Raw genomic sequence first — 27096 nt, 5'->3', positions numbered from 1 at the left:
ATAAGTGTAATTTTAACAATATTCTGTCTCAGTTTATCATTTCCACATGTTCATTGTAACTTACAGATCACAGTGGATCTACAAACACACAAAACATTTAATAACAGACAGAATATTGGTAAAATTGTACTTACTTCTCTTAAGACATTTCAGGTTTTTCATATTTGTTTTTGCAAAATTATACTTTGTTTTAGTGTAAATACATGAAAATATTTACATTTACAAAGAGAAACATTTGGAGTTGTCATTATTTATATGTTATTATGATAGTAGTTTACTGGTCCTGCCCACTGGAGATTGAATTAGTCTGAATGTGGAACCTGAACTAAGAGGACTGTTAATATTTTAGTGTAATTTTTGCATTTCACAAATTCATCCCAAGGGCCGGACTGGACCCTTTGGTGGGCTGGATTTGGCCCCCGGGCCGCATGTTTGACACCTGTGCATTAAAGGGTTAAATGCATGTTTCTTATAAAGGGCTTGTTAACATGAAAACACATTCCACTTTATATATACACTCAACAAAAATATAAACGCACCACTTTTGTTTTTGCTCCCATTTTTCATGAGCTGAACTCAAAGATCTAAAACTTTTTCTACGAACACAAAAGGCCTATTTCTCTCAAATATTGTTCATAAATTTGTCTAAATCTGTGTTAGTGAGCACTTCTCCTTTGTCCTTTGCTGAGATAATCCATCCACCTCACAGGTGTGGCATATCAAGATGCTGATTAGACAGCAGGATTATTGCACAGGTGTGACTTAGGCTGGCCACAATAAAAGGCCACTCTAAAATGTGCACTTTTACTGTATTGGGTGGTCCAGGGGGGTCAGAAAACCAGTCAGTATTTGGTGTGACCACCATTTTCCTCGCTCAGTCTTCTTCATGAATTCTCTGAAACAGCTTTGGAGATGGCTTATGGTAGAGAAATGAACATTCAATTCACAGGCAAAAGCTCTGGTGGAGATTCCTGAAGTCAGCATGCCAATTGCATATTCCCTCAAAACTTGTGACATCTGTGGTATTGTGCTGTGTGATAAAACTGCACATTTTGGAGTGGCCTTTTATTGTGGCCAGCCTAAGGCACACCTGTGCAAAAATCCTGCTGTCTAATCAGCATCTTGATATGCCACACCTGTGAGGTGGATGGATTATCTCAGCAAAGAAGAAGTGTTCACTAACACAAATTTAGACAGATTTGTGAACAATATTTGAGAGAAATAAACCTTGTGTGTACACAGAAAAAGTTTTAGATCTTTGAGTTCAGCTCATGACAAATGGGAGCAAAACCAAAAGTGGTGCATTTATATTTTTGTTGAGTGTAAAAACAAAATGGGAAATAGAGGGAGGACTGGATCTGACAGAAGAAGAGTGGATAACAGTCTGGGAATATCAATGGAAGTGTAGTAGTTCACAGAGTTGGAAAGAGTTTGGCTGGAAAAGCTTGATTAGATATTTCATTACACCACATCAAAAGTCCCACTATAGAGAGAACTCCCCAATTTGCTGGAGAAAATGTGGTAATACAAATGCAAATCATTATCATCTCTTCTGGAATTGTTCAGTTATCGAAAATTACTGGAAGGAATTACATAAGGAAACACAAGAAATTATCGGGAGCCACTTATCCTTTGAATGTAAATCTTTATTTTTTGGACTTATACCAGAAGGATGGCCAAAGAGAGACAAATATTTATTTAATATCCTGCTAATAGCGGCCAAAAAAGCCATCACAAGAAAATGGTTTTCATCAGAAAGCCCAACGCTGAGCATGTGGATGGACATTACAGTGGACATACGTAAGATGGAGAGACTTACTGCAGAGGTGAACTATAAGAAGGACTTGTTTGTTACGCGCTGGAAGAAATGGATGGAATACATCATGCCACGCAGACCTGACTTTCATGCTTTTATTTTTGTATAGAACACAGGTGTCAAACATAAGGCCCGGGGGCCAAAACCAGCCCGCCAAAGGTTCCAATCCAGCCCACGGGATGGCTTTGCAAAATGCAGAAGATATGAACAGTCAAGGGCGTCAAACTCGAAAATAATAGCAAAATAACCTAGAAATAATGACTCCAAATTTTCTTCTTGGTTTAATGTGAAAAAAGTATTGACATTATGCCTATAAACAACGGCAACACCAATTTTTTCTCTTTGATTTACTGCAAAGAACATTAAATTCTGATATCCTTTAATAATAAAACGTCAATAACCTGAACAAATATGAACAACCTGGAATGTCTTAAGAAAAATAAGTGCAATTTTAACAATATTATGCCTGTTTTGTGTCTTGATAGTTCTGATCTTTAACGCACATGTAGAAATCATAAGTTGAGGCATAATATTGATAAAATTATATTTGTTTTTCTTCAGTAATTTCTTTTTTTTTTTTTTTTCAGTTATTCATATCTTTTTTGTTTTTGGATAGAAATAGTTTCATCATCTAATGTTATTTTTTGCACAAAAAAATTTGGAGTTGTCAATATTTATAGGTTATTATGTTGTTATTTGATTGTTATATGACCAACCTGAAATGTCTAAAGAAAAATAAGTGCAATTTTAACAATATTCTGCCTGTTTTGTGTCTTGGTAGATCTGATCTGTAATGCACATGTAGAAATCATGAGTTGAGGCAGAATATTGATCAAATTTTTCTTATTATTTCTTCTTATTTTGCTTCAGAAATTTCAGTTTTTTCAGGTTATTCACATCTTTTTTGTTTGGATAGTTTGTAAAATGTAAATGTTTTCATAATTAATTGTTATTTTTTGCATTAAAAAAAAAAAAAAATTGGAATTGTCATTATTTATATGTTATTATGTTATTATTTTACTGGTCCGGCCCACTGGAGATCAAATTGGGCTGAATGTGGCCCCTGAAAGAAAATGAGTTTGAGACCCCTGGTATAGAAGATTAGATATAGTAAATGCAATAACTGCAATTCACTCCCTACTTGTTAATGTTCTTTTTGTTTGTTTCATTGTTAAAAAAAAAAGGGACATTCAGACTAATATAATGTTGATGACATTTAAAATGAATATCTTTGTCAAAATTGATGCAGAATGTCAATAAAAAAGTTAATTTAAAAAAAAAAAAAAAAAAAAAGCATGTTTCTTTGCTTCAAAACTTAAACACATGGTGTCCAGCTGAGTGGACATTTTTGTAACTCCATAAAAAATAGGTTCATAAAAAAAAAATAAAAAATTCAATCACATTGTGTTTTTTCATGCCTAAAGAGGAATTAAAACACTCAGGAAAAACAAATCTTGAATAAGGTTCTCATAATTCATGCATCAAAGGGTTCATCCCGGTTAATTTTGACAGCCCTTGTAAATATATAACTTTTTAATCTCAGAGAATATCCATGTTTTTTCTAAATGTACAATTTCATTCTCAGTAATTCTGCATATGAGCTAATGCACACACACACACACGGGATTGTATTTAATTATGCATCAGACATGATGAGTAGAACCGTCCGACCACAGAATAATGAGTAAAACAACTTCCACAGAACTCTGCTCGAGGTACTGTGTAACTGCTGGATTAGTCAGTTGTTTTCATGTTGCTTTTGCTTATTTTGGACATTGTTCAACATGCGTGCGGGGTGAAGACCCTCCCACTGCCTCAGTCACAGTTAATCACATCTGAAAACACTAGTGGACTGTAACCACTACAAGTACACGTTTCAGCTCCTTACTAGTACTTTACTTGAGTATTTAGATAACTCACATATTCACATTTCTGCACCTTAGTAGTAATAGTAGTTTATTCGGTCGTTAATTACTTTAAACAACAAACAAAACCAACATATCCATTGTTCCAAATACAATGTGACTGAAAGGGTTTAGGCTGAAGTTCAGACTTATTTTGCCTAAACCTATTTACAATTAACACGTTTCCACAAGAAAACAAACAAACAAATTTTCAGTGTAATTACTGCTAAACATACAAATACATATTTAATTTTATTTCGGGTAAATCACATCCTTATCTCAACTACCAATACTGATCCTAGTCTTTAAAACAAGTATTTTCTTTAGGTAATCCTGAGCTCTATATTTTTGAATAATAGTTAATTTGTACATATTTTTAAAAGTTTTAATTGTTTTAGACCTTAGGTACTTTCACACCTGTATGTATATAGTGTATATTTATATTTATATTTACTTCCATTTCCTGTAGGTTTGTACATATGCAAATCTTGTTTTTTTCTGCTTTATTAGTGTATTCTATTATTTATTGCTTGTATCTCTTCATGCTTATTTTCTTTCTTTCTTTATTTTTTTTGCTAGTGTTTTTTTTTGTTTGCAACTGAGCTGTTGTGATCAAGTAATTTCCCTTGTGGATCAATAAAGTTGATCTAAATCTAAGTCTATTTCAGATTAAACTCATCTGTTTTACATATTTCTCCAGTTTATGAATCACCAGACTAAGGTATTCTACAGTTATAGACCAACTACAGACAATAATAATGTGAACAATCCAACAATTACACACAAAAAATACATAAAAATATGTTTTGGATAGTCCTCATTCATAAAAATGTAGATTTATGACAGAATCCATGACATGTTTTTATAAGTTTGGGTCTCAGAGAAACACTACATTTATACTTTGAACTATAAACAAGTCTGCAAACACTACTTTAGATTGATTTTTCAGCTCATCTGTACTGTTGTTCCTTCAGATCAGCTCATAATATTGTAACAAATTTCATGTCTGTTCATCTAACACATGCAACAACAGCAAAAAAAAAAAAAAAAAAAGTCTAGACAGTAACAACAGTCATGTCAGTGGTAAATATAAACCTATTGACCACAATGTGTTTTCACTCAACATCAGCCTCCAGTATTTAGTTTTCGATTTCATCACACTGGAATGTTTCCATCCAAAACAGTTTGACCACAGAAAATACAAAGGTTATCTGTGTTAAGATAATAAAAAAAAAAAAATAAGTGTGCGTGTGTATTGAAATGTGGTCTTAAATTGTAAGAGATGTGTCAGTATTTTAATGTATCAAAGCAACTCAGTTAGTGATAAGTTTGTGTTGAAGTCTGTGTTGTGTTTGTTACCTCCGCCAAGGAGGTTATGTTTTTGCCAGGGTTTGTTTGTTTGTTTGTTTGTTTGTCTGTCCGTTAGTGTGCAACATAACTCAAAAAGTTATGGACAGATTTTGATGAAATTTTCAGGCTTTGTTGGAAATGGGATAAGGAAGAAATGATTAACTTTTGGGGGTGATCCGGAAGAAATCCTGGATTCTGGATCACTTTGAAATTTTCGTTAACATTGTGGTAAATGGGACCAAAATTTTTGTTTCCCAATATCTCGCTTAATTATTGACCAAAACTCATGAAATTTAACTCAGGAATTGACAATGGGGTCCTCTATCACATTTCAAAGGCTGATCCGGATCTGATCCAGAAGGCGGATTTTATCTCAATTTATATAAAAAATGGGGGTGCCCTTACTTTTTGGCCTACTGTGCCTTTAATATTAAAGGTAGAAATTTCTGACAAGCGCCATCGTGTAGCTCAGTCAGTTCCGCATCGGGGGTATGCCACCGGATTTCATGTAGCTTTAATACTTAAGGAGCTAGATCCAGAAGAAAACCGCCATTACGAGAAATGTGATTTTCGTGAATAACTACTGAACTAATAAGGATATAATTATGAATCCAGTTGCTAATGGTATGTTTTCATGGTCAAGGAATCTTAAAATATAGGTAAAATAAATATGGGACTAATATTTATGGTGGAAATCACAATATGGGGGAATTGTGCAAATCTCATGCAATTTGACTCAGGGATTTACAATGGGGTGTTCTATCAAATGGCAAAGACTGATCCGGATCTTTCAAAAAGTTATGGACAGATTTGGATGAAAATTTCAGGAAATATTGATACTGGCACAAGGAACAAATGATTAAATTTTGGTGGTGATGGGGGGGGGGGGGGGGGGGGGGGGCACTGATCTGCCTTGGCGGAGGTCTGCGCTCTCAGAGTGCTTTTCTAGTTATTATTAGTAACAGTAGCTGGTGTCTCACACTGTAAACACAAACTTTTTCAATTCAACACCCAAAAAAAGTTGTTTTTTTTCTTTCTTTTTTTTTAACTTGGGATGTGAATTTGAGTGTAATTGTGTATAGTTTGACCAAAATATATAAGTTTATGTGTGTAAAAATAATACCAAGAGAAAAAAGAATAAAAGCTGTGTGTGCTGCATACAGGGACATTTACACTAGTCAACATTTGCTAGGGATCAGGACTATAACTTTGCTATATTCGGGGGTGTAATTCTGGAAACTTGAAAATTTACTTTCCCAGTGGAGTACAGCCTGCGGATGCGGATGGTGGCCACAAACATTATTGACATCACACTGTATGTGTTTCAGAACATTCTGAGTGGTTTCAGTGAAAACAAAATTGGAAGAGTAATTGTTGTGAACTCTAATTTGTAGGGTTGTGTCACCCTTTTGCCTGAAAGTGCAATAAAAATTTATGTTTTTTTACCTTTTGGTCCATTTTTCTTTACATGACTAGCCAAAGTACACACATAATATATGAAGTCACCCAAAATATTATACAACATCAATTATTGTGCAAATATAAAACTGATCCCTAGCAAACGTTGACTAGTATATAATCCGTGTATCATTCGTTCATTTGTTTTTCAATTTAAAACCAAAAATCAAATTCATTTTCAAAACCAGAATGAAAAACGGATAACTGTTCATTTTTCCATTTCTCGATTTTGTGCTCAAATGAAAAATGGAAAAAATGGATAACAACCGTTTCATTCGATTTTGCTATTTTCAATATAGTTAGGGTGTCTGACCCAGAAGTAGTCGTTACTAGGGAAAAAATAAACAAATGGAATCATGGCCGGACTGGAGGAATATTTGGCTATAATTAAGCAGCTGTTTGATACATACGGAAGTGTATTGCATTCACACAAAAAAAATAAATTCGGCTCTGTTTTTCTCAATTAACAAGATAAATTTCTCGTTAATTGAGAAAAACAGAGTCGAATGTAATTTTTTTCACAAAACAGTATCTCATTCATTCAGAAAAAGAGCCAAATTTATTTTTTTTGTGTGAATGATATATGCTTCTGTATCAAACAACTCCTTAATTATAGCAAAATATTCCTCCAGTCCGGCCATGATTCCATGTGTTTACTTTTTCCCTAGTAACGACTACTTCCTGGTCAGACAACTGAACTATATTGAAAATAGCAAAATCGGATGAAACGGTCGTTATCCGTTTTTTCCATGTTTCATTTGAACACAAAATCGGGAAATGGAAAAACGAACCGTTATCCGTTTTTCATTCTGGTTTTGAAAATGAAAAACAAAAAAACAAGTCGTTTTTTTGTTTTTTCATTTTTGGTTTTAAATCGAAAAACGAATGAACGAATGATACACGGATTATTTAAAAAACACACCTCTTATGGGTGGAAATTTGGGCTCAAATTGTGAGAAATGTGTCGGTATTTTAATGCATCGAATAAACTCAGTGCCATGAAAATGAAAAGGTTTGTGTTGAAGTCTGTGATGTGCATTTGTTGTTATTATTAGTAACAGTAGCTGGTGTCGCACACTGTAACTGACACTGTAAATACAAACTTTTTCAGCTCAAGACCCAAAAAAATGGGATGTAAATTTGAGTGGAATTGTATACACTTTAACCCAAATATACAAAACTATATCATAAAATATGTCTTTTATATGGAAGAGGATTAGAGCCACTGGAAAAAAAAAATAATAAGGCTCAATATATTTGTTATTATTATTATTATTATTATTATTATTATTATTATTATTATTACTATTATTATTACACTGGTCAACAACAAATTTATTGTTGAAGTTTTTTGAGCTGATTTAGGATAATTTTGGTGTGCTGAATCCAAAAATCACATTAATTTTGCTCAATCTGGCCAACTTTCTGAACTATGCTACATATTGGCTTTTTAACATTTTTGCTTACATTTATGGGCATTTTCACATCATATGACACAAAATTCTTTCATATTTCTTGCAATAAACGAGTTCTGAAGATTTTACTTTTGCCAATTTATGATTAATGGGTTTTTTAATATTACAGGTGAATGAAATGGCTTCGACTAGAAGATCTTGCAAAAATAAGCCTGACGTATTCTGCTACATCTGCAGTGAATACACCATTGTACCTAACAGGAATCAAGTCACAAGTTTCATAAAGTGTGCTTACCAATCTTATTTTGGTATTAATTATTATATTTTGTGAGAAGATCAAATTTTTCAAAATCAAATTAGCAAAAAAACCTGACCTGATTGAGAAAAACAGATGTCATTTTTGGATTTAGCGCTGCAAAATGGTCCTAATTCAGTTGAAAAAACCTAGACAATTTGCAAAAAACATTTTTTTGTAACCCAGTGTTATTATTATGAGAAAAAACTCAGAAGCCTGAGTTTAATCTCAGAAGTTGGACTTTTTTCTCAGAATTCTGACTTCTTCTCAGAATAGTAATAAAATATATATAGATTGGACCTTTTTTTTTTCCAGTGGCCCTAATCCTCTTCTGTACTTTTACGTCATTTCCATCTAGTTACATATTTCCCCTTATGTGTTTGTCATAAGCTGAATTCTCCTTTTCATTAACTCTTTAACACCTGACGTGTCATCGTTGACTCACACCGTGCAGATACAGTTTGGATGGCTGTAACTCTTTCACTGTTTGTGCAATTGGAAAAATTCCAGTTGTTTCTGAAACCTGAGATGTTGTGCTTTATAGGTATTATTGAGTCATTGTGATAATTTCATTCACGTCTGTACTAGAAGCTGGAGAAGAAGCTGTTTTAGCAGAATTATAACATACAGTAAATTGCAAATGACTGCTAGATTTTGAATGATCTGGAAAAAAGTGCTCTGGAAAAAAAGGCAAATGGACTCGCTCAGCATATTTTCTCACCATTTTACAGTCAAAAAAAAAAAAAAAATTCAGGCGGACCATTTTAGACTTAGGGTTTAAAGGGTTAATCTAAATTAACTCTTTAAAAACACTTGGATTTGTTGTTCAATGCAGCCTCACAAATCTAAGAACAGCTCAGACTTCTTACAGATATATTCCACCTCCTTCAGCCAAAATACACATAATGATTTCAAACTTTTTGTAGTTCAATAGTATAACATCTTAAGTTTCTAAATCCATTAAAATTTTTGCCAAAAAAAGGATTTTCAAGAAAATTACGGAACTTTTTATACAAACTAAATTCAGTCCCTTGGAAAGTTCTCCAAGAATGAATAATAACATAATTTATCACTGCTATAATTTGAAATCTCAATCATATATTTCTGTTTTCGGTGTAGTTTTATGATCTTTTGCACACCCTTTTATCATTATAAAAATCATTTTGTCTGAAAAATTGGTGTGAATTGCTTTTTTAAGCATTTTAATATCAGATGGTGCCGGTTATGTAGGGAATTTCACTTTTCTCAAAAAACATGCGAACTATTTAGTAAAATGAATTCACATATCATGTTGTTGCTTTATATTTCTCTCTTTAACAGTTGGCAACCCCCCCCCCAAAAAAAAACACAGCTCCCAACACACCTGGATAACGGACATAATGTCATTCTTGAAACTGAAAAAGATCCAATTTTCAGCTGTAACATTCATAATTAAGTGAATGTGGACCAATGTGGGTGGGGGGGTACTACTTTTGTCCTTTTTTTTTTTTTTTTTTTTTTTTAACTTTTTTTTGCTTGTTGGTAGTTGTCTTTTTATGTTGTGCTTTATAGATTTAATTGAGTCTGGAGAAGAAGCTACTTTAGCAGAATTATAACATACAGTAAATTGTAAATGACTGCTAGATTTTGAAAGATCTGGAAAAAAGTGCTCTGGAAAATAAGGCAAATGGACTCGCTCAGCATATTTTCTCACCGTTTTATAGTCAAAATAAAAAAAAAAAATCCACTTGGACCACTTTAGGCTCAGGGGTTTAAAGCGTTAATCTAAATTAACTCTTTAAAAACACTCTTGGATTTGTTGTTCAATGCAGCCTCACAAATCTAAGAACAGCTCAGACTTCTTACAGATATATTCCACCTCCTTCAGCCAAAATACACATAATGATTTCAAACTTTTTGTAGTTCAATAGTATAACATCTTAAGTTTCTAAATCCATTAAAATTTTTGCCAAAAAAAGGATTTTCAAGAAAATTACGGAACTTTTTATACAAACTAAATTCAGTCCCTCGGAAAGTTCTCCAAGAATGAATAATAACATAATTTATCACTGCTATAATTTGAAATCTCAATCATATATTTCTGTTTTCGGTGTAGTTTTATGATCTTTTGCACACCCTTTTATCATTATAAAAATCATTTTGTCTGAAAAATTGGTGTGAATTGCTTTTTTAAGCATTTTAATATCAGATGGTGCCGGTTATGTAGGGAATTTCACTTTTCTCAAAAAACATGCGAACTATTTAGTAAAATGAATTCACATATCATGTTGTTGCTTTATATTTCTCTCTTTAACAGTTGGCAACCCCCCCCCCAAAAAAAAAAAACAGCTCCCAACACACCTGGATAACGGACATAATGTCATTCTTGAAACTGAAAAAGATCCAATTTTCAGCTGTAACATTCATAATTAAGTGAATGTGGACCAATGTGGGTGGGGGGGTACTACTTTTGTCCTTTTTTTTTTTTTTTTTTTTTTAACTTTTTTTTGCTTGTTGGTAGTTGTCTTTTTATGTTGTGCTTTATAGATTTAATTGAGTCTGGAGAAGAAGCTACTTTAGCAGAATTATAACATACAGTAAATTGTAAATGACTGCTAGATTTTGAAAGATCTGGAAAAAAGTGCTCTGGAAAATAAGGCAAATGGACTCGCTCAGCATATTTTCTCACCGTTTTATAGTCAAAATAAAAAAAAAAAAATCCACTTGGACCACTTTAGGCTCAGGGGTTTAAAGCGTTAATCTAAATTAACTCTTTAAAAATACTCTTGGATTTGTTGTTCAATGCAGCCTCACAAATCTAAGAACAGCTCAGACTTCTTACAGATATATTCCACCTCCTTCAGCCAAAATACACTTATGGGATTAGATGGAAAACACATTGTCACATATTATCTCAGCTCATAAAAGTCGACTTCTTAAAGATATGTGGATCTCACAGGACAGCGGCGCTACAAATACATGACGATTTTACAGAATATGATGCGTCTCAGTAAATGAGTCGTTCCGAACTTTCAGCTCGAGATCCAAAAGAGAAATTTGCCGTCACCTTGGGACAGGGGTGGGCAGTTCATTTTCTTCACATGAGACCAATACACTTACAGCTCTAGTCAAGAAATATCTCTTTTAAAAACAGTAAATGAAACAATACAAAGAGACAATGAAAATGTGGAGCAAAGAATACGACTATTTAATGAATATTCACAACGATATTTTTGAAAATGTGCAAAACCAGCTTCACATTATAATCCAGGAGCCCAGAAGAGTTACCCCCGCCAGAACCCTTCATGACTGAGTGGTATCGTTTTGTTCGGTGGATCATAACAATTAGAAATCACGATGTTAAGGCTTGATATCATGGGATGGACTCGGATTACAGCGGCTTTTTCAAAATGGCTAACGCGAAATCGGGGAAAATCAGTTTTCTTCATATCTCAGCTCCCTGAGTACATACAGATATGAATTAGGTATCAGTTTTTATTAGATTTTAATGTTTTGGGTTTTTTTTTTTAATGCTTTTATTAATCAGGGATGTAACGATTACTGGTATAATGATAAACCGCGGTAAAATTCCCAGTGGTTAGTATTACCGTTAAAATTGTCATTATCATGATAACCGTGTTTGATTACCGCACTTTGATCTATCTATCTATGAAAAAGAAACTAAAACAACTCAAACTTGATATGGAAAATGGAAAAACAATGGCCATAAGGTGCCATCTTTAATGCACATTTGTATGTTTGATGTTTACTTGGCAATATTTGAATGTTTCTGCCAACAAAAAGTACATTATGCTGTTACTTTATTTGTTTTTTTTTTTGTTTGTTTGTTTTTTTCAAACTACAACTTTATGAAATTATTTCATTGTGTGTATAAGTACTTTTTGAATGTTTTGAGCACAATTTCAACAATACTACGATAATAATGATAACCGTGATAATTTTGGTCACAATAACCATGATATGAAATTTTCATATCGTTACATCCCTATTATTAATTTTTCTTGTGTTTTTAGTCTTCTGTACAGCACTTTGGTCCACTGTGGTTGTTTTAACCCTTTCATGCATAGGTCACTACAGTGGACAGTTATTCTACTGTTCTCTAATTTTTTTTTTCATTATTATTTTTTTTATGTATTTTTACATTTTTTAAAATTATTTTTTATTATTATTTTTTATTATTATTTTTTTTTTCCGAAGAAAATTTTCAATCGCATTGTTTTTTTCATGCCTACAGAAGAATAAAAACACTCAGGAAAAAATTTTGATTAAGGTTCTCATAATTCGTGCATGAAAAGGTTAAAAAAAAAAAAAAAAAAAACAACTCCCTGACCCATTTTGAGCCCTTAACCTATATTTGGGAAACGCACCTGCAGATTAAACCAGTCAAATAGTTAAAAAACAATAACTTTAGCTACATTTTGGCGACAATAACATGAGTAAGAATAATTTTTTTTACAGCTATTAGTGTATTTTTTACAGTGTACTAGTACTTTCCCTTCAGGATGTCAACACTGTGCTGACCAGGTCTAGTCCTACTACGTTTACAGAGCGTAAACGTGTTGCCTCCTGTCTTTGCCGACAGTTGCCTTCAGGTTTCAACTGACACAAGTGTTTTACTCCCTCACTGACTTTGCATCTTATTTGCATACCAGAGCCGCGGTGCTAGTACGAGTTTTTCCTACGCCGGTTGCTAATACGCGTTCAGCGTTTGCGTCGCCGGGTGGCACATTTACAGAAAACCTGGGTGAAAGGAAAACGCAATGACCAATGATTTCAACAAGTAACTACTGATTAACAAACACAGGCCTCGACTGGTTCTGAGGACTTCACAGTAGAAGGAGTTGGAATACTGACAGGAAAGCTGCTGTTAGAGATTACAACACCTCGTCATTGTTAAAGGGAAGATCCTTGAAGAGGCTCTGATGAAGTATTTACAGGTTTAGATCAGATTTAGGCGTGTGTTTACCTCAGAGAACCTCCTATGATACTAGTTCTTGAATAAAACTTTATCAGATACCAATTTACTGCATTAAAAAAGATAAAACTACAGTTCAGATCTCCAAAATTAAAAAAAACTAGAAGCACTCGGAGAGCGCAGACCTCCGCCAAGGCTGATCAGTGCCCCCCCCCCCCCCCCCCCCCGATCACCACCAAAATGCAATCATTTCTTCCTCATCCCATTTCCAACAAACCCTGAAAATTTCATCCAAATCTGTCCATAACTTTTTGAGTTATGTTGCACACTAACGGACAGACAAACAAACAAACCCTGGCAAAAACATAACCTCCTTGGCGGAGGTAATCAGGACCCAAAGTGCACTTTACTGAGACACCTATTAAAATTTATAGTAAATAGTAAGAAAAAATTGGAAAATAATTGATTCACCATCAATTCACCAATAAACCCCCCATAGTTTGATAAATGACAGTGGTTGTAAATGCTTGTTTTTAAGTTCAGTTAATGATATATTTTGCTAAAAAAGACACTTTTTCTTCAGTTTTATCTGTTTCTACACAGTAACCTTGGAATTTACTTTTAGAAAAATCTGTATGACCAGTGAAAGAAATAATGTCGTTGAAAAAAATGATTAGGCCACCCCTTGTTTTCATCAATTTCTTGTTCATTTTATAAAAATCTACATGACCAGTCAGTGAAATATAGGAAAATACTTGGTTTTCACTGAAAAATGCAAAATTCAGAGGATAATACTAAAAACTAGAAAAGCACTTGGAGGGCACAGACTTCCGCCAAGGCAGATCAACCCCCCCCCCACCCCCACCACCAATTTTTTTTTTTTTTTTTTTTACTTTTTTTTTTATTGTATACATCAGCAGCAAAGCAGTTTATCAAAACATTTGTTTTTTTGTTTTTTTTTTTTACACTTTTGTATGTATTAGGGGAAAAAATTGCATGGCAGCTAAATGTCCACATAGTGGAGAACTACACATTGCTTCTTAAATCACCACCAAAATGTAATCATTTTTTCCTTGTGCCAGTATCAACATTTCCTGAAAATTTCATCAAAATCCTTCCATAACTTTTTGAGTTATGTTGCTAACAGACAGACAGACAAACAAATAGACAAACCCCAATGAAAACATAACCTCCTCCATTCCTTGGCGGAGGTAAAGACACCTACGAATGGTTGAATGTAGAAAAAAACAAGTTATTTGAGAGTTGCAACAAATACAGTTGCAGAAAAAATTACTAGACCACCCCTTGTTTTATTCAATTTCTTGTTCATGTTAACGCCTGGTACAACTAAAGGTACATTTGTTTTGGACAAATATAATGATAACAAGAAAAGCACTCGGAGAGCACAGACCTCCGCCAAGGCAGATCAGTGTGCCCCCGTGCCCCCCATCACCACCAAAATGTATCATTTTTTCTTCCTTGTGCCGGTATCAACATTTCCTGAAAATTTCATAAAAATCCGTCCATAACTTTTTGAGTTATCTTGCTAACAGACAAACAAACAAAGCAAAGCGATCACAATACCTCCTGGCAGAGGTAACAACAAAAATAGCTCATAGTAGTTTAATTTCAGAGCTGATATCTATTCATTTTCCATGTTTTTTTTTTATAATAACCAAAATCCCTTCAGTTCTTCCATCAATATCTATGGCATTGTAGTGAGAAAAACAGTGCTTTTAGACATTCCATGTTTTCTTTTCTGTCTGTTTTAGTCACATGATACACACAGGAGTTAGTACTGGATTGCATAACCATTGTTTTTGGTGACTTTTGATGGTCTAATAATTTTTTCGTTAACTCTACATGAAGGCATTTTCAGGTTTTCTCTGGTCAAGTTTATAAATGTTGGCCTTAAAACACAAATGAGATGAAGTAAAAAGACAAAAACGACGTAGCAATACAGATACGGACACAGATAAACATTATTGATCCACAGGAGGAAATTCACTTTACTATCAGGTCAAGGAAAACTCATTTATAAACAAGGAATCATCAGTTTAGCAATCACCAGACTACGGTATTCTAGAGTTATAGACTGACTACAGACTATAATGATGTGAAGGATCCAACAATCAAATACATTAAAATATGTTTTTGACAGTTTTTGCTCATAAAAATGTAGATTTATGGCACAATCCATGATACGTTTTTACATGTTTGGATCTCAGGGAAACAAAATTTATACTTTGAGCTAAAAACTCTGGAAAACACAACTTTAGTTTGATTTTTCAGCTCATCTGTACAGTTATTCCCTCAAATCGGTGCATAATATTCTAACAAATTTCATTTCTGTTCATCTCACACATGCAACAGCAAAAAAAAAAAAAGTATATGCAGTAACAACAGTTGTACCAGCCGTAAATATAAACCTATTGACCACAGTGTGTTTTCACTCATCAGCCTCCAGTCTTTAGTTTCACCACACTGGCATTTTTCCATCTAAAGCAGTTCTACCACAGAAAATATAAAGGTTATCTGGGTTAAAATACTAAAAAAACCAAACATGAATAAAAGCTGTGTGTATTGAAATTTGCTCTCAAATTTTAACAAATTTCTCAGTATTTTAATGTATCGAAGCAACACAGTTAGTGGCACAAAAATGAAAAAGTTTGTGTTGAAGTCTGGGTTTGTTATTAGCAGTAACAGTAGCTGGTGTGCCACACTGTTGACACTGTAAACCCAGACTTTTACAGTTCAAGACCCAAAAGATGAATGTTTTTTCATGTACCTGGGATGGAATTTTAAGTGTATTTGTGTGTACTTTGACCCAAACATACAAAACTACATGATATGATAAATTATGTTTTTTACATCATTTCCATCTAGTTTCCTCTATAATTCTTCACTTTATTGAAGTCAATAGTCGTAAAACTTTTATCTGAGGGGTGACGTCAAGTCCCAATGTCACGAATTTTCCTTCATTCCAAGTGCAGTAAACATTAAATAGGCTTTTAACTGGAACTCATTTGTACCTGGGTTGTATTTTTTTTTTTTTTTAATTGCATTTTATAAAACTACACATTTTCTTTACTTTCTTGTTGCACTTTGGTTTGCTCGACTCTACCACAGCCATGCACTTTACTGAAATCTTTACAGTGGATCACCACACCAACACCTTTAACCCTCTGGTATCCGGGTGCGCCTTTTAGGCACACTTTGCATTTCGTGTTAAAAAAAACTTCATATTATTTTTCACAATTTAAATAAGGTTAGAATTCAAAAGTTGTTCATTTTTGTATGATCTTTAAAATTCTGGCCAACAACTAAAATGTGCACATTGTAAACAAAAGAAAATTACAAGACTAGCATCTGTCTCCCAAGTGTGCCTAAAACGCACTATTTCTTCCATTTGATATGTATGATTAGGGCTGACCTTGATTTACAAAAATAAAATCAAATTAGAGCAGAAAAATAAATCAATATATAATATTTAGTAGTCTGATTTATAGGTGTGCATTTTACGCACACTTGGTGACAGATGCTAGTATTTTCGAACATTTGACCTAGCGCCAAAAATAATAATGTAAATTAACCAATGTTGGAGTTAATCACTGACATATGCCAGGCTGCAAAAATCAAGTAATATGTGATCCACTTTTTATGTAGTATATTGAAAAAAATTAATTTTTTGTGTTTTTTTGCATCCACAAAAATGGTTTGTTTACATTACAAACAGCATTTAAAGGGTTAAAAAATGTGACAATTATTGAGTATTTGGTATTTTTATTTACAGCTCAAGTTGATGAAATAGAAAAAAGTGTAAAACAATTAAAAACAAACTGTATGAAATTTTTTTTTACATTATTCCACAAGTGTGCCAAAAAGGCACACTTGGTGCTTAGTAAGGGCCTTACTGGACGGGATACCAGAGGGTTAACCCATCACTATGCACCATGTATCACACACTGCATCCCAGGAGCAGTGGGCGCACCGTATCAGGTGCCTGGGGAGTAAATGGGGAGTTAAGTGCCTTGCTCAAGGGCACATCAGCCAACAACTCTCCGCCAGTCTAGAGAACTGAACCGGTGACCCATCAATCACAAGCACCCCCCAGCAGACTCTCCAGCCATCTAGGCCACAGCTGCCCCCACAGCATTGTCTTGACCGTAAATATATTTTCAATACGAGCTCACTTTCATTTCCACAATTTGCGTTCGCTACCGTCATCTACACAGCTTCAGACTACACTGGTCTACAAGGAAAGTGCTTCCGGAATAAAAGTAAAGAAATTTTACCACATGAGAGTCACCAATAAAGAAAAATCAAGTCGAAAATGCTGGTTGGCTGAACTTTCCAAGATACAGCCTTGGGTCAAAATGTGAAATTCAAGAATTAACGAGAGAATGGGTTTGAGTCAAAAGGAATATTTGTCTCAGAGCTACAAGATCTACTTCAAAACACTGTCTGCACATTAGAATACATTCACTTTACAGGTTCTATTTAGTGGAAGATTTATAAAAACTATTATATACAGGGTGGGGAAGCAAAATTTACAATATTTTGAGGCAGGGATTGAAAGACAGTGTATGACCAGTTAGTTTATTGAAAGTCATGAGAATTTATTTGCCACAAGAAAATGGACATAATAGAAAATGTTTTTATTCTATGTGTCCTCCTTCTTTCTCAATAACTGCCTTCACACGCTTCCTGAAACTTGCGCAAGTGTTCCTCAAATATTCGGGTGACAACTTCTCCCATTCTTCTTTAATAGTATCTTCCAGACTTTCTCCTAATAGTTTTGCTCATAGTCATTCTCTTCTTTCCATTATAAACAGTCTTTATGGACACTCCAACTATTTTTGAAATCTCCTTTGGTGTGACGAGTGCATTCAGCAAATCACACACTCTTTGACGTTTGCTTTCCTGATTACTCATATGGGCAAATGTTTCTGAAAAGGTATGGATAATAGTGTTAGGTATGATTATGACATCAATATATGTTTGGTTTCAAAACAATTGACGTAGTGCCTGCTGAGAAAAAACAACTAAATGTTCATTGTAAATTTTGCTTCCCCACCCTGTAAATGTACATAAACCAATATATATGTGCAATAACACTTAATCATATACCTTGAAATCAGCAAACCGGCACTTTTGTCATTTATTTTCCAATTAATCTTATTAAAATACGTAACATTTAGCACATTTAATCTCTGAAGCAAATCATTTCTAAAAAATTGCAGACCAGTGCTACCGTTGTCCAACCCATTCACTACTATCTGTCTGCCTAGCTTTGGTGGAGTTAGGCCATTCTCTTCCAGTTCAGACTGTCATACAAGTTTCAGGAGGGTGAACCTGTGAATTGCTGCAGTAAACACACTGTGTTTGATCACAAGGCGAACTACATAAAATAGTCTGATTTGTCTGTAGAGACTCCACCCCACATTCCAACAGGTAATCACAGTTCCTATTTGAACTTTTCACCTCATGCTTGAACGAATGTCCGAAGTTTGAATAAAAAGTCGTCACTTTTCTATTGACCCTCAAATTGCACAAATATAACTTGTGCATTAAAATTTGCCTAATGGAAAAACGGAAAAACTCATTTTTCGATTAAAAGTTTTTGCGCTGGCAAGAAGTGGTTTTTCAGGCAAATGGTATATCACGCAAAACGGCAATGGAGAGATCTTTTTTCGCAACTAGAGTCATGTCAATTAAAATAAAAATGGATGCTGACAGACAACAAGCGAAGAAGAAGAGTTTTAAAAGAAACATGGTGCGGTATGTGTGGACACACCAGGAAACTGAATCATTTTTTAATTTAGAAGGGGATAGAGGAGTAAAATATAATAACAATGAATATATCTGTAAATCAAAGTGATATTTATGTTCGTCACCATGTTTACGGAAAGACTTCTCGTGTCATCTTGCAATAATAAAGAAACAAATCATCATATTTTTGATTTAATGGAAAACCCGACATTAAGCACTTCTGTTTTTTCAACATTTAGTAAATATCGATAAAGTTTTGCACATACGTATGTCCAATGGAAAAGCGACTAGTGACAGCCTTAATGAGTACTGTTTTGAAATGAATATGCACAAAATAAGGGCAGTAATTGTGAAACCACGATTATTTCTCTGACAACAATCGTAAAACCAAAATCTCTGCTCATTACATCTCTATCCTGAAGGTAGACCAGTTCAGAACCACTGATCTACAGTCGCAGAAAAAGTTATTAGACCACCTCGTGTTTTCTTCAATTTCTTGTTCATTTTAATGCCTGGTACAACTAAAGGTACATTTGTTTGGACAAATATAATGAAAACAACAAAAATAGCTCATAATAGTTTAATTTCAGAGCTGATATCTATCCATTTTCCATGTTTTCTTGATAATAACCAAAATCACTTCAGTTCTTCCGTCAATATCTGTGGCATTGTACTGACAAAAACAGTGCTTTTAGACATTCCATGTTTTCTTTTCTGTCTGTTTTAGTCACATGATACACACAGGAGTTAGTACCTGATTGCATAACCATTGTTTGTGATGACTTTTGATGGTCTAATCATTTTTTCCGCAACTGTATGTGAATGCATTTTCAGGTTTTCTCTGGTTCAGTTTATAAATGTTGACCTTAAAACGCAAATGAGATGAAGTAAAAAGACAAAAACAATGTAGCAATACAGATAGAGACACAGATAAACATTACTGATCCACAGGAGGAAATTCACTTTCCCATCAGGTCAAGGAAAACTCATTTATAAACAAGGAATCATCCGTTTATCGATCACCAGACTACGGTATTCTAGAGTTATAGACTGACTACAGACTATAAAGATGTGAAGGATCCAACAATTAAACACATAAAAATATGTTTTTGACCGTTTTTGTTCATAAAAATGCAGATTTATGGCACAATCCATGATACGTTTTTGAATGTTTGGATCTCAGGGAAACACAAAATAATGCCTGGTACAACTAAAGGTGCATTTGTTTGGACAAATATAATGATAACAACAAAAATAGTTCATAGTAGTTTAATTTCAGAGCTGATATCTATCCATTTAACATGTTTTCTTGATAATAACCAAAATCATTTCAGTTCTTCCGTCAATATCTATGGCATTGTACTGACAAAAACAGTGCTTTTATGCATTTCATGTTTTCTTTTCTGTCTGTTTTAGTCACATGATACACACAGGAGTTAGTACTGGATTGCTTAACCATTGTTTTTGATGACTTTTGATGGTAGGTCAAAACACAGTAATGAACTTTTTTTTTCACGTCTGCTGTCTGCCTAATGTTCACGCTGTATCCCAATTCCTTTTCAAATCCATGAAAAAATTCCAGCATGTGTCCACGTGTACTGTGTGAAAACTGTATGATGTCTTCTGTTTGTGCTTTGCATTATCTTCTGTTCTTCACTGCAATTTTCAAAGAAAGGGTTTTATGGTAGCGCTGTAGTAGGAGCAACGGCCCGATGTCCCTAATCATTGAACTCAGTTTCGTTTGATGTACTCTGTACTGTCAAATGACAATAAAGGCAATTCTTCATTCTTCTTTAATTGATTGCCATAACAACATAAATTTCAATATAAAGTAGCTCCTTGTTTTGGATAATCCCTTATGGTCCAACTAAAGCAAAAATGAGTTTAAAAGTAAAAATGTGGGTCATTTAGCAACAATAATCTGTCAAATTATCTCTAAAATGTCCCATCAGAGAGATTTTGAATACTGTATTTTGATCCTGGTCTAATAATTTTTTCCGCGACTGTAGATCCCAGCGCAAACTTCCCACGAGCGCCCGCAAATCTTCCGGTGACCCTTTTACATTCCTCGCTCCCATCCACTGACCCATCACATTCCCGTTTGACATTTCTGGAGCGTAACACACCTTCATGAGCGTACGCACGAGGAGCATCTGAAAATATCACTCTCATTAGGATGTCAACGATGTCAGATGACAGCAATACTGGTGAGTTAATGGCTCCGATTGTCCGTAGCCTGACTTTAACTGGAAGGAATTTGAGATGGACAGATTATCGCATTCACAAGTCTCGCCTGTTGTGGACGCTCTATCTCATGACACTGGTTTCTGTCTCAAACTACGTCCGTGTTTGCATGTATGTATGAACTTGTTTCTAGGTTTACTCGCTAAGGGTGAGAATGAGGCTGAAAAAGTCCGAACCTCCTCCTGCTCTGTTGCCTGAGGAAGGCCATTATGTTAGCTCCATTATGTCTTGTGAGAGTGTTTTTTTTTTTTCTTCTTCTTCTCTTGTTGTTTATACAGTACTGTTATGAACCAAGCAAGTTTTTCCTCTGTACGCTCGCAGCTGCTGTTCCGTACTGACCATGGTGGTCTCTGTGTAAACATTAGCCGGCTTTAAGTGGAAGACAATGAGGAAATGACAGGAGGAGGTAGTGGTGGGGGAGAAGAGGAGTAGAGGTGGGAGGAGGGGTGCGGGGGGGGGCATTTGAAGACATTCAAGGATGGATTTCCAGATGAAACAGTGTGATGACATCATGGCAAAGTCAGCTAGTAGGAACATGGAGAGGCCTAGTAATGCAACACCATACATAAACAGTGGACAGCTGTATTTATAGGAGATTGTCTCATGGTTCTATCTGCCTCCATAAATCCTATTATCTGATTTGTGGCTGCCCCCCCCACCCCAACCCCCACTCCAACCCCAACCCCCCCCGCGAAATAGAGGTGTAAGAAAATATCAGTTCTGCAATATATCGCGATATTTAATTTCACAATACGGTATTGATATTAACCCTTTCATGCATGTATTATGAGAACCTTAGTCGAGACTTTTTTTCCGGAGTGTTTTTATTCCTCTTTAGGCATGTAAAAAAATGCAATTGCAATTTTAATATTTTATTTATGAACCTATTTTTCACGGCGTTACAAAATGTCCATCATACTGTTAACTTTTGAAGCAAAGAAATACGTATTTAACAACATCAGAAAATCATATACTGTGGGAAGACTATGCAATTAAACATTTTTAATGCTACTAATCTGATGTTTTCTCACATTTTAACACATTCTAATACTAGTTGTTACTCACTTAACCAAGATATTATGCACAAGAAAAAACAACAACTTTTAATTACACTCTAAGAACAATTAGCAATTGATTTGCTCTAAAACATGTTACTGCAGATCAAATGATTTAACAAGAACCGCAAAGTTTTTCTAATGATATGAATTGCAGTTGAAAAACAGCCAGTGATGCATGGCATCAATTTAGCGGACATGATTAATTGCAAATGTCTTCCAATATAAAATAAATATCTGGAATTTTTAACACTGATATTAATCCTTAGATGTTACTTGATGCAAGCATATTTGTTCTACCTTCAGGGGTGTCCTGATATAGAAAGATTTACCAGATATTCCTGGGATGTTCAGCATTTCTGACTTCCTGTCAGCCATCTTGGTTACGAGTTAAAAAAAAGAAAGCACTTCCCATGACTGTCCAATAGGTGACAGTGTATGGGATCATGTTCAAGCGTCCACTGTGCTGGCTGGTCCACTGTGCCAAGGCTGATCAGTGGCCCCCCCCGTGGGCCCCCCCACCCCCGATCACCACCAAAATTTAATCATTTCTTCCTTATCCCATTTCCAACAAACCCTGAAAATTTCATCCAAATCTGTCCATAACTTTTTGAGTTATGTTGCACACTAACGGACAGACAAACAAACAAACAAACAAACAAACAGACAAACAAACAGATAAACCCTGGCAAAAACATAACCTCCTTGGCGGAGGTAAATATACAGAAGAACAGCTTTTGAATAGCTGTCCACTCTACTGACCACTATGCATGAAGGGGTTAAAAAGAACTGTATCGATATTTTTAGGTATTTATTCAAATGCAGATATGGCGGAGGTCCATTTTTGTTTTTTTGTTTATATTTTATTTATTGTTACTTAACACTCTTTTATTAAATAGTGTTAGTTCCTTTGTTGGGGTTGCGTTAAAATAAAGTTATGATGTTAGTTCTGAACTGATAGAATATGAACATTTGAACAGGATCTTAAACTGTAACGTCTGTAAAACGGAATTTAAGTTTGAACACAGGAACAGTTTGTGATATAGCATTAGATCCTGTTGGGATCAAATAAAAATGTGTTTAGTATTTGTGCAGATTTCAGGTGTAGTTCCATTCTTCCAGGAAATAATCATTTTAAAAAAGAAACAAACAAAAAATTGCTTTTTTAACAGTATTAGGATTAGGGCTGTGTATCGGCAAGAATCCAGCGATACGATACAAATCACAATACTAGGATCACGATACGATACGTCATGATATGTCATGATACTATTAAAAAAAGGCCATTTTTTTGTTTCTTTTTTTTTTTTTTAATGATAATTTCCTAGAAGAATTGGATTACAGCAGAAATCTGCACACATTTTTATCTGAGCCCAACAGGATCTAATGTTATATTGTCTATGTTATATGCTTTTTTAACAGTATCGTGATATATCGTGATATATGGTATCGTGATCCTTGTATTGTGATTTGTATCATATTGTCAGATTCTTGTCAATACACTACCCTACTGCCAAAGCACCCAGGAAACTCACCCCACCTCCACTCTTCCACTCTCTCCTTTTAAGTGTTGTGCAGTTCTCACTATTCCTATGACACCAACATGAAAACCGGTCACATCCACGCATCCAGGAGACTTTACCCCCCCGCCAAACAGGGGTGTAAGAAAATATCGGTTCTGCAATATATCGCGATATTTCATTTCACAATACGGTATTGATATTAAAAAGTACTGTATCGATATTTTTAGGTATTTATTCAAATTGTGGAGGTTCATTTTTGTTTATATTTTATTCATTATTATTTAACACTCTTATTCAATAATGGTAGTTCCTTTGTTGGGGTTGAGTTAAAATAAAGTTATGATGTTAGTTCTGAACTAATACAATATGAACATTTGAGCAGGATCTTAAACTGTAACGTCTGTAAAACAATTTAAGTTTGAACACAGGAACAGTTTGTGATATAGCATTAGATCCTGTTGGGATCAAATAAAAATGTGTTTAGTATTTGTGCAGATTTCTGGTGTCGTTCCATTCTTCCAGGAAATAGTCATTTTTAAAAAAGAAACAAACAAAAAATTGCTTTTTTTAACAGTATTGGGATTAGGGCTGTGTATCGGCAAGAATCCAGCGATACGATACAAATCACAATACTAGGATCACGATACGATACATCACGATATGTCATGATACTATTAAAAAAAGGCCATTTTTTTGTTTCTTTTTTTTTTTTTTTTTAATGATAATTTCCTAGAAGAATTGGATTACAGCAGAAATCTGCACACATGTTTATCTGAGCCCAACAGGATCTAATGTTATATTGTCTATGTTATATGCTTTTTTAACAGTATCGTGATATATGATATCGTGATCCTTGTATTGTGATTTGTATCATATTGTCAGATTCTTGTCAATACACTGCCCTACTGCCAAAGCACCCAGGAAACTCACCCCACCTCCACTCTTCCACTCTCTCCTTTTAAGTGTTGTGCAGTTCTCACTATTCCTATGACACCAACATGAAAACCGGTCACATCCACGCATCCAGGAGACATTACCTCATCCTGATCAGATAAAACCCAAATGGGAGTTCATGTATGTATGTGTGCATGTGTGTGTATGTGTGTGTGTGTAGTCTGAGAGGTGTTTAGTCAAAATTATAGACAGCTGTCGGGTATTAACACAGACTTAGGCGCATCCATGTGGTCACAGGAGCCCACAGTGGGTGGCCTAGCGCAAGAAAAACTGACAGTTTGCGTCCGAACAGACTGAGATTATGTTTCAATATGACAGATTGTTTAAAAAGAAGAAGAAGAAGAAGAAGAAGAGACAGTAGAGGGATGCACCTGCTTGGATAAACTTTACACGCGTGCGCTTTTCTGGAGACAAAAGGTGACATTTGGAGAGAAAGGACGGAAACGCGTAAAAAGAAGCTGCACCAAAGTTTTTTTGTTTTGTTTTTTTTTCCTTTTGTTTTTTTGCGTGGACTTACATATCTCCTCAGTTTCTTCTCTGGTGGGGACTTTCTCAGCCAGCCTTGGAAGATGATTTCTCCACCGCTCATGTTTGTCACTGTTTGCTCTCTGCTCTTCAACTGCCGTCTGTCACCAGTACTAGTACTAGTAGTACAAGTAGTAGTAGTAGTAGTAGTTGTAGTAGTAGTACATGGCGGCTCCAGAAGGTTTGCCCCTTTTTTTTTTCACTCAGTTGTCGGCGTCTGGCTCTCCTTGGTGCCCACGCCGTCCGCTCCCCCCATTGGATTAAAAAAAAAAAAAAAAAAAAAACAAAGAAAGCAGGGTGCCTTTTCCACACAGATAGATGTGTCCAAACGCTCCTACTAATGCGCAACAACCAGCGCGCAAGAGGCGAGTAAAAAAAAAAAAAAAAAAAAAAAAAAAAAAAGGACCGGAGGAAAAGAAACACCGCGACTCTTCTGTGTTTGGATTGTTTTTGGTTTTACGCACGGGCAGCAGACGACAAGCCGCGGGGAAACTGCACTGATGCAGGGTGAGGAAGTATCTCAGGGTGTCTGCAGTTTGTTTTCCCAACTCATACCACGCCCACCGAGCCGAGGGAGGGAGGGGGACGGAGAGAGGGAGGGATGGGCTGCGCCGGGACGAAGAGGATGGGGAGTAGCGCACGGCTTAAAGCGCTTCCAAAGACCCCAAACACGACTCCAAAAACCCTCAAGAAACACAAATAAAGACTAGTATTTGTATAATGACAAGCAAAACACGTGTTTATGTCACCGAGTGTGTCCTCAAATGTAAAAATACATCCATTTAGTTTATAAGGTGATGCGTAAAATGCCAAATTACGCACGGAACTCAGTGAATACAAGTCGTCGCTTCCTGTGGATAACTTTCCCAAGTCATCTGTTGTGTTTTAATGGAAACATAAAACTATTAAAATCACTGCTGCAGCCATTGGCCACAATAAAGAATTCCATTTTCACCAGTGTGGTCAGATGGGAAAACGCACCATCTTGTGGATGATTGAATGAATGGACTTTTTTTTTTTTGGAGTGACAAGGTGAAAAGGTTTAGTCTAATTTATTTATTTATTTGTCATTTAAATTTTTATTGGTTTTATCATAATGTCAGTCATTTACAAAAAGGAAAACAAAAAAAACCAAAACCCATAACTTAAAAGTGCATTTATTTATTTTTTATTGTTTTTATTTTGAATATTACAAAAAAAAATAAACAAAACATTAGTGAGCCCAAGATATAAGTTAAAGTCCGTAAGTTTTTATTGGTTTTATCATAAGGAAAACAAAAAACAAAACCCACAACTTAAAAGTGCATTTATTTGTTTTGTTATTTCAAATATTTAAAAAAATAAAATAAAAAATATTAATGAGCCCAAGATATAAATTAAAGTCCATAAGTTTTTATTGGTTTTATCATATTTTCAGTCATTTACAAAAAACAAAGTGAAAAAAAGACCAAAACAAAAAACAAAACCCACAACTTAAAAGTGCATTTATTTATTTTTTATTGTTTTTATTTTGAATATTACAAAAAAAAAAAAAAAAAAATTAGTGAGCCCAAGACATAAGTTAAAGTCCATAAGTTTTTATTGGTTTTATCATAAGGAAAACAAAAAACAAAACCCACAACATAAAAGTGCATTTATTTGTTTTGTTATTTCAAATATTATAAAAAAAAAAAAAAAAAAAAACAGGGAAAAAAACCTAAAAAAAAAAAAAAAAAAGAAAAAACCCAAACATTAATGAGCCCAAGATATAAGTTAAAGTCCATAAATTTGTATTGGTTTTATCCTATTTTCAGTCATTTACAAAAAGGAAGAAACAAAGTGGGGAAAAAAACGACAAAAAGGAAAACAAAAAACAAAACTCACAACTCAA

At 34.6% G+C, this 27096-nt stretch overlaps 1 protein-coding gene and 1 long non-coding RNA gene across 2 annotated transcripts in view; both read right to left on the bottom strand.

The window, feature by feature from the left end:
* LOC115431154 (GRB2-associated-binding protein 2-like) overlaps positions 1 to 25488 on the bottom strand; it is an 80506-nt gene extending 55018 nt beyond the window's left edge. The window contains exon 1 of the mRNA XM_030151389.1: positions 25219 to 25488. Coding sequence (XP_030007249.1) covers positions 25219 to 25290 — 72 coding nt within the window. The 5' untranslated portion in view covers positions 25291 to 25488. The remainder of the gene's footprint in view (positions 1 to 25218) is intronic.
* Positions 9717 to 11790, bottom strand: LOC115431016 (uncharacterized). The gene is made up of 2 exons (XR_003937045.1): positions 11073 to 11790; positions 9717 to 10096 (listed from the first exon to the last, which is right to left on the bottom strand). It is a non-coding gene; the product is annotated as an uncharacterized LOC115431016 (long non-coding RNA).
* Positions 25489 to 27096: the final 1608 nt, after the last annotated feature.

This window comes from Sphaeramia orbicularis, chromosome 13, assembly GCF_902148855.1.
Source record: "Sphaeramia orbicularis chromosome 13, fSphaOr1.1, whole genome shotgun sequence".
Classification (NCBI taxonomy): domain Eukaryota; kingdom Metazoa; phylum Chordata; class Actinopteri; order Kurtiformes; family Apogonidae; genus Sphaeramia; species Sphaeramia orbicularis.
The sequence above is the reverse complement of the archived record's forward strand: the minus strand, read 5'-3'. Positions and strand labels throughout refer to the sequence as shown.